Source organism: Vigna unguiculata, unplaced genomic scaffold (genome assembly GCF_004118075.2).
Source record: "Vigna unguiculata cultivar IT97K-499-35 unplaced genomic scaffold, ASM411807v1 contig_124, whole genome shotgun sequence".
In the NCBI taxonomy this organism is placed as follows: domain Eukaryota; kingdom Viridiplantae; phylum Streptophyta; class Magnoliopsida; order Fabales; family Fabaceae; genus Vigna; species Vigna unguiculata.
The window spans coordinates 31,893-41,660 of record NW_021010829.1 but is presented as its reverse complement, the minus strand read 5'-3'; the positions used below and the strand labels follow the sequence as shown (position 1 = coordinate 41,660).

General features: G+C 28.6%; 1 protein-coding gene across 1 annotated transcript; it reads right to left on the bottom strand.

The window, feature by feature from the left end:
* Positions 1–894: 894 nt before the first annotated feature.
* Positions 895–9,236, bottom strand: LOC114171175 (guanine nucleotide-binding protein-like NSN1; the record flags this gene model as incomplete). Its single annotated transcript, XM_028056382.1, has 7 exons — positions 9,218–9,236; positions 8,877–9,121; positions 8,430–8,535; positions 3,569–3,813; positions 3,121–3,226; positions 1,087–1,139; positions 895–978 (listed from the first exon to the last, which is right to left on the bottom strand). Coding segments are annotated over exons 1-7 (858 nt in total), but the record flags the coding sequence as incomplete, so codon positions are not given.
* Positions 9,237–9,768: the final 532 nt, after the last annotated feature.

The following is a 9,768-nucleotide window of genomic DNA, read 5'->3' as shown; positions in this document are numbered from 1 at the left end:
ACTTGATTTCTTGTATTGATGGTTTAAAAATTATTTAATTAAAAAGATATTAGATATATGTCATTAAATATTATGAGATATTGTTAAAAGATGTTAAATATTTTTATGTGACCATTAATTATTTAAAAAGTATTTATTTAGAAAGTTATTATAAGAAACGTAATGGTTTATTATTTTAAAAGATTTATTTTATTTAAATGATGTTTTAGAATATGAAAGATAAGAGATTATTTTGAAGGATATATAAAGTAATTATTGCACTATAAATGAGTTACATATGATGATTATTTGTTAAATGGATTATTGAAAAGATATACGATTTCTTACGTGGGTGAATATGGTAATATACATGAGATTTAAAAAGATTTCCTAAGAAATAGAAAAAGAAAGGTAGGAAAATATGTATATGATATTTTAGAGTTATTAGAAAGACAACACAAATGCACACCTCTGGTCTTTGCAGCATTATCAAGATCATTAGTATTTTTATTAGAATCCTCTAGCAACTTAGAGTCATATTCCCCCTCTAGCAAACCCAATTTTCTTCTACGAGCCTGAAACAAGTAATGAATAGTAAGTTCCTAACTGCAAGGAAAACAAAAATCACAAAGGACTGTTTTCTTCGTAGCAAGATTCAATCTTCATTAATACAATAATACAAAACATTTTAATATACCAATAGTCAAGCACCCTCATTATCTTCTATCATATATCTTTCTTCCTGTCCATGAAGAACTTTCTACAGGAACAAGGTTTACATAAAACTTCTACTGACATTTTTTATTTATTCATTCATTTAGCTGATCATGTAACATAAGAAATCATAATAAACATAATGAACCAACGATAGAAATAATTCATGAAATGGGAGTTGAATAATGATAAAACAATTACCCTCTCCTTGCGTTCGACTTTCTTTTGCTCCAATTCCTCAATGGCCTTCGTCCTTCGAGCTTCAAGGGCTTTGAGTTCTTGTTCCTTAAAAGGCCAATTGTTGGGAATACCAGGATCCTTCTCACCTTATTTTTCCCACTCAGCCTAAGCTTCTTCTCTTCCTTCGCTTTTTTTTCTGTTCTGCTCTTTCACCTTCCGTATCACCTTGTGCTGCTTCTTCAACGAAACCCTCTTACTCTTCCTCTCTGCAACCCAAAAAGTTCACAACAATAATAAAAAAATAAACAATTAAAATCATTGCACACTACTGATATCAAAGAACATGGATTGGGTTTTCTTACTCTTGATCTTCGTCACCATTTTGTGTTCTCTACCTTTACAAGAGAAAAAGAGATGAGAACGATAATCCACGTCAAAAGTAGTAGAAAAGGGAGAGAAGAAGGCAAAAGATTTGAAGAGGCTCTGGAGCGAGCAAATAGAGAAGAAGGTGATGGAGTTGTTGTGTATTGTTATCAAATTTTAGAAGGTAAAATTAGATAATCAACATATTAAATTTGATATTCAATAAAATTTGTTTTAGTATTTTAAAACAAATTTTTTATATCCTCATCTTTAATTTGATATACTAAAATAATGAATTTTAATATGCCTAGATTTTTTCGTAAGAAAATATAATTACTTAAATATATTATAAAAGAACTATATTGTAACAAAAAATTTAGGAGGGGTTTTCTTAGACTAACTTAAGCTGAAATTGTTAACATTTTGAGATTAAATAACACGTGTTTTTTGATAATACCAGTTAGTAGTAAGGTTTCAATTTATAAAGTTTTTATTATTATAGTTTAGTACATATTTAGCTTCTATAGTTTAATTTTATTAAAATATAAAGTAATATATATCGAAAACTCAGATATCTGAACTAGCCTAAAAAGTGTGGGCAATCAAAAAGCGTATTTAAACCTAAAAATTGTATATATCCAACCTCTCTGACTACACTGCTTGAAAAAACACAAATTTTAAATTGCTCCCTCAGTTAAAGCGAACTGAACTGCACTGTTTTTTTTTATCTAATAAATTGTATTGAACTGAACTGCACTATAATATGAACTGAACTATTATAAATTGAAGTGTTTTATGAACTGCACTACATTTGAACTGTGCTGCACTATTTTAGAACCAAACTACAGTATTTTTTAACTGAACTGCACTACTTTTGAACTTAACTACATTGTTTTTGAACCAAATTGCACTAATTTTGAACTGAATTGCACTAATTTTGAACTGAATTGCACTATTTTTGAACCGAATTGCACTGATTTTGAATCAATTGCTCTATTTTTAGTTCCTATGTTGCTAGTATATTTTAGTTTATAACTTGGAATTGCACTTTCTAAATATATATCTTAATTATAAATGAAAATATAATTTGGGTGGATATTAATTTATGTTTAAAATGACTTGAGATTCTATTATTATTACTTTGTATTTAGAATGATTATAAATTTAATAAGAGAGGGTCCAAACCTAAGTTCAAATAAATTATTTAAAAAAAAGGTTAGAACTCACGCTATTGACAACACAAACATTTAAATATTAAATTGGAAGTGAGGGCCTGACCCACGCTACTGGCAACATAGGTAAATGTGTCAAAAAATGAAAGAGTCACTTTTCCATGGGATAGGCCGTCTCTTTATTGAGTCCGCTCTTATTAGCACGCAAATTTTGGATAGCGTCCGTTTTTGGATTTTGGAAGGGTTTTATCGGGACTCTAATCACTTGATTTCTTGTATTGATGGTCTAAAAATTATTTAATTAAAAAGATATTAGATATATGTCATTAAATATAATGAGATATTGTTAAAAGATGTTAAATATTTTTATGTGACCATTAATTATTTAAAAAGTATTTATTTAGAAAGTTATTATAAGAAACGTAATGGTTTATTATTTTAAAAGATTTATTTTATTTAAATGATGTTTTAGAATATGAAAGATAAGAGATTACTTTGAAGGATATATAAAGTAATTATTGTACTATAAATGAGTTACATATGATGATTATTTTTTAAATGGATTTATTGGAAAGATATACGATTTCTTACGTGGGTGAATATGGTTATATACATGAGATTTAAAAAGATTTCCTAAGAAATAGAAAAAGAAAGGTAGGAAAATATGTATATGATATTTTAGAGTTATTAGAAAGACAACACAAATGCACACCTCTAGTCTTTGCAGCATTACCAAAATCATTAGTATCTTTATTAGAATCCTCTAGCAACTTAGAGTCATATTCCTCCTCTAGCAAGCCCAATTTTCTTCTACAAGCCTGAAACAAGTAATGAATAGTAAGTTCCTAACTGCAAGGAAAACAAAAATCATAAAGGACTGCTTTCTTCGTAGCAATAGTCAATCTTCACTAATACAATAATACAAAAACATTTTAATATACCAATAGTCAAGCACCCTCATTATCTTCTATCATATATCTTTCTTCCTGTCGACGAAGAACTTTCTACAGGAACAAGGTTTACATAAAACTTCTACCGACATTTTTTATTTATTCATTCATTTAGCTGATTATGTAACATAACAAATCATAATAAACATAATCAACCAACAAATAGAAATAATTCATGAAATGAGAGTTAAATAATCATAAAACAATTACCCTCTCCTTGCGTTCGGCTGTCTTTTGCTCGAATTCCTCAATGGCCTTCGTCCTTCGAGCTTCAACGACTTTGAGTTCCTGTTCCTTAAAAGGCCAATTGTTGGGAATACCAGGATCCTTCTCAACCTTATTGTTCCCACTAAGCCTAAGCTTCTTCGCTTCCTTTGCTTTTTTTCTGTTGTGGTCTTTCACCTTCCGTATCACCTTGTACTTCTTCTTCAACGAAACCCTCTTACTCTTAATTTCTACAACCCAAAAAGTTCACAACAATAATAAAAAAATAAACAATTAAAATCATTGCACACTATTGATATCAAAGAACAGGGATTGGGTTTTCTTACTCTTGCTCTTCATCACCATTTTGTGTTCTCTACCTTCACAAGAGAAAAAGAGATGAGAACGATAATCCACGTCAAAAGTAGTAGAAAACGGAGAGAAGAAGGGAAAAGATTTGAAGAGGCTCTGGAGCGAGCAAATAGAGAAGAGGGTGAAGGAGTTGTTGTATATTGTTATCAAATTTTAGAAGGTAAAATTAGATAATCAACATATTAAATTTGATATTCAATAAAATTTGTTTTAGTATTTTAAAACAAATTTTTTATATCCTCATCTTTTAATTTGATATACTAAAATAATGAATTTTAATATGCCTAGATTTTTTTATAAGAAAATATAATTACTTAAATATATTATAAAAAACTATATTGTAACAAAAAATTTAGGAGGGTTTTCCTAGGCTAACTTAAGCTGAATTTGTTAATATTTTGAGATAAAATAACACGTGTTTTTTGATAAATACTAGTTAGTAGTAAGGTTTCAATGTATAAAGTTTTTATTCTTATAGTTTACTACATATTTAGCTTCTACAATTTAATTTTATTAAAATATAAAGTAATATATATCCAAAACTAAGATATCTAAACTAGCCTAAAAAGTGTGGGCAATCCAAAAGCGTATTTAAACCTAAAAATTGTATATATCCAACCTCTCTGACTACACTGCTTGAAAAAACACAAATTTCAAATTGCTCCCTCAGTTAAGGCGAACTGAACTGCACTATTTTTTTTCTAATTAACTGAATTGAACTGAACTGCACTATAATACGAACTGAACTCTTTTATGAACTACACTACATTTGAGCTGAGCTGCACTATTTTTGAACTGAACTACACTATTTTTTAACTGAACTGCACTACTTTTGAACTTAACTACATTGTTTTTGAACCAAATTGCACTGATTTTGAACTGAATTGCACTAATTTTGAACTGAATTGCACTATTTTTGAACCGAATTGCACTGATTTTGAATCAATTGCTCTATTTTTGGTTCCTATGTTGCTAGTATATTTTAGTTTATAACTTGGAATTGCACTTCCTAAATATATATCTTAATTATAAACGAAAATATAATTTGGTTGGATATTAATTATTGTTTAAAATGACTTGAGATTCTATTATTATTAATTTGTATTTAGAATGATTATAAATTTAATAAGAGAGGGTCCAACCTAAGTTCAAATAAGTTATTAAAAAAAATGGTTTGAACTCACGCTAATGACAACACAAGCATTTAAATATTAAATTGGAAGTGAAAGCCAGACCCACGCTACTGGCAACATAGGTAAATGTGTCAAAAATGAAAGAGTCACTTTTCAATGGGATAGGCCGTCTCTTTTTTGAGTCCGCTCTTATTCGCACGCAAATTTTGGATAGCGTCTGTTTTTGGATTTTGGAAGGGTTATATTGGGACTCTAATAACTTGATTTCTTGTAGTGATGGTTTAAAAACTATTTAATTAAAAAGATATTAGATATATGTCATTAAATATTATGAGATATTGTTAAAAGATGTTAAATATTTTGATGTGACCATTAATTATTTAAAAAGTATTTATTTAGAAATTTATTATAAGAAACGTAATGGTTTATTGTTTTAAAAGATTTATTTTATTTAAATGATGTTTTAGAATATGAAAGATAAGAGATTAGTTTGAAGGATATATAAAGTAATTATTGCACTATAAATGAGTTACATATGATGATTATTTGTTAAATGGATTTATTGAAAAGATATACGATTTCTTACGTGGGTGAATATGGTAATATACATGAGATTTAAAAAGATTTCCTAAGAAATAGAAAAAGAAAGGTAGGAAAATATGTATATGATATTTTAGAGTTATTAGAAAGACAACACAAATGCACACCTCTGGTCTTTGCAGCATTATCAAGATCATTAGTATTTTTATTAGAATCCTCTAGCAACTTAGAGTCATATTCCTCCTCTAGCAAACCCAATTTTCTTCTACGAGCCTGAAACAAGTAATGAATAGTAAGTTCCTAACTGCAAGGAAAACAAAAATCACAAAGGACTGTTTTCTTCGTAGCAAGAGTCAATCTTCATTAATACAATAATACAAAAACATTTTAATATACCAATAGTCAAGCACCCTCATTATCTTCTATCATATATCTTTCTTCCTGTCCATGAAGAACTTTCTACAGGAACAAGGTTTACATAAAACTTCTACAGACATTTTTTATTTATTCATTCATTTAGCTGATCATGTAACATAAGAAATCATAATAAACATAATGAACCAACGATAGAAATAATTCATGAAATGGGAGTTGAATAATGATAAAACAATTACCCTCTCCTTGCGTTCGACTTTCTTTTGCTCCAATTCCTCAATGGCCTTCGTCCTTCGAGCTTCAACGACTTTGAGTTCCTGTTCCTTAAAAGGCCAATTGTTGGGAATACCAGGATCCTTCTCAACCTTATTGTTCCCACTCAGCCTAAGCTTCTTCGCTTCCTTTGCTTTTTTTTCTGTTGTGGTCTTTCACCTTCCGTATCACCTTGTACTTCTTCTTCAACGAAACCCTCTTACTCTTAATTTCTACAACCCAAAAAGTTCACAACAATAATAAAAAAATAAACAATTAAAATCATTGCACACTATTGATATCAAAGAACAGGGATTGGGTTTTCTTACTCTTGCTCTTCATCACCATTTTGTGTTCTCTACCTTCACAAGAGAAAAAGAGATGAGAACGATAATCCACGTCAAAAGTAGTAGAAAACGGAGAGAAGAAGGGAAAAGATTTGAAGAGGCTCTGGAGCGAGCAAATAGAGAAGAGGGTGAAGGAGTTGTTGTATATTGTTATCAAATTTTAGAAGGTAAAATTAGATAATCAACATATTAAATTTGATATTCAATAAAATTTGTTTTAGTATTTTAAAACAAATTTTTTATATCCTCATCTTTTAATTTGATATACTAAAATAATGAATTTTAATATGCCTAGATTTTTTTATAAGAAAATATAATTACTTAAATATATTATAAAAAAACTATATTGTAACAAAAAATTTAGGAGGGTTTTCCTAGGCTAACTTAAGCTGAATTTGTTAATATTTTGAGATAAAATAACACGTGTTTTTTGATAAATACTAGTTAGTAGTAAGGTTTCAATGTATAAAGTTTTTATTCTTATACTTTAGTACATATTTAGCTTCTACAATTTAATTTTATTAAAATATAAAGTAATATATATCCAAAACTAAGATATCTAAACTAGCCTAAAAAGTGTGGGCAATCCAAAAGCGTATTTAAACCTAAAAATTGTATATATCCAACCTCTCTGACTACACTGCTTGAAAAAACACAAATTTCAAATTGCTCCCTCAGTTAAGGCGAACTGAACTGCACTGTTTTTTTTTCTAATTAACTGAATTGAACTGAACTGCACTATAATACGAACTGAACTCTTTTATGAACTACACTACATTTGAGCTGAGCTGCACTATTTTTGAATTGAACTACACTATTTTTTAACTGAACTGCACTAATTTTGAACTTAACTACATTATTTTTGAACCAAATTGCACTGATTTTGAACTAAATTGCACTAATTTGGAACTGAATTGCACTATTTTTGAACCGAATTGCACTGATTTTGAATCAATTGCTCTATTTTTGGTTCCAATGTTGCTAGTATATTTTAGTTTATAACTTGGAATTGCACTTCCTAAATATATATCTTAATTATGAATGAAAATATAGTTTGGTTGGATATTAATTTATGTTTAAAATGACTTGAGATTCTATTATTATTAATTTGTATTTAGAATGATTATAAATTTAATAAGAGAGGGTCCAACCTAAGTTCAAATAAGTTATTAAAAAAAAGGTTAGAACTCACGTTATTGACAACACAAACATTTAAATATTAAATTGGAAGTGAGGGCCTGACCCACGCTACTGGCAACATAGGTAAATGTGTCGAAAAATGAAAGAGTCACTTTTCAATGGGATAGGCCGTCTCTTTTTTGAGTCTGCTCTGAGTCGTACGCAAATTTTGGATAGCGTCCGTTTTTGGATTTTGGAAGGGTTTTATTGGGACTCTAATAACTTGATTTCTTGTAGTGATGGTTTAAAAATTATTTAATTAAAAAGATATTAGATATATGTCATTAAATATTATGAGATATTGTTAAAAGATGTTAAATATTTTGATGTGACCATTAATTATTTAAAAAGTATTTATTTAGAAATTTATTATAAGAAACGTAATGGTTTATTGTTTTAAAAGATTTATTTTATTTAAATGATGTTTTAGAATATGAAAGATAAGAGATTATTTTGAAGGATATATAAAGTAATTATTGCACTATAAATGAGTTATATATGATTATTATTTGTTAAATTGATTTATTGAAAGATATACAATTTCTTACGTGGGTGAATATGGTTATATACATGAGATTTAAAAAGATTTGCTAACAAATAGAAAAAGAAAGGTAGGAAAATATGTATATGATATTTTAGAGTTATTAGAAAGACAACACAAATGCACACCTCTGGTCTTTGCAGCATTATCAAAATCATTAGTATTTTTATTAGAATCCTCTAGCAACTTAGAGTCATATTCCTCCTCTAGCAAGCCCAATTTTCTTCTACGAGCCTGAAACAAGTAATGAACAGTAAGTTCCTAACAGCAAGGAAAACAGAAATCACAAAGGATTGTTTTCTTCGTAACAAGAGTCAATCTTCACTAATACAACAATACAAACACATTTTAATATACCAATAGTCAAGCACCCTCATTATCTTCAATCATATATCTTTTTTCCTGACCATGAAGAACTTTCTACAGGAACAAGGTTTACATAAAACTTCTACCGACATTTTTTATTTATTCATTCATTTAGCTGATCATGTAACATAACAAATCATAATAAACATAATCAACCAACGATAGAAATAATTCAAGAAATGGGAGTTGAATAATGATAAAACAATTACCCTCTCCTTGTGTTCGGCTTTCTTTTGTTCCAATTCCTCAATGGCCTTCGTCATTCGAGCTTCAAGGGCTTTGAGTTCGTGTTCCTTAAAAGGCCAATTGTTGGGAATACCAGGATCCTTCTCAACCTTATTTTTCCCACTCAACCTAAGCTTCTTCGCTTCCTTCGCTTTTTTTCTGTTGTGCTCTTTCACCTTCCGTATCACCTTGTACTTCTTCTTCAACGAAACCCTCTTACTCTTAATCTCTGCAACCCAAAAAGTTCACAACAATAATAAAAAAATAAACAATTAAAATCATTGCACACTACTGATATCAAAGAACAGGGATTGGGTTTTCTTACTCTTGCTCTTCATCACCATTTTGTGTTCTCTACCTTCACAAGAGAAAAAGAGATGAGAACGATAATCCACGTCAAAAGTAGAAGAAAATGGAGAGAAGAAGGGAAAAGATTTGAAGAGGCTCTAGAGCGAGCAAATAGAGAAGATGGTGAAGGATTTTGTTGTATATTGTTATCAAATTTTAGAAGGTAAAATTAGATAATCAACATATTAAATTTGATATTCAATAAAATTTGTTTTAGTATTCTAAAACAAATTTTTTATATCCTCATCTTTTAATTTGATGTACTAAAATAATGAATTTTAATATGCCTAGATTTTTTTATAAGAAAATATAATTACTTAAATATATTATAAAAAAACTATAGTGTAACAAAAAATTTAGGAGGGGTTGTCTTAGGCTAACTTAAGTTGAATTTCTTAATATTTTGAGATTAAATAACACGTGTTTTTTTATAATACTAGTTAGTAGTAAGGTTTCAATTTATAAAGTTTTTATTGTTATAGTTTAGTACATATTTAGCTTCTACAATTTAATTTTATTAAAATATAA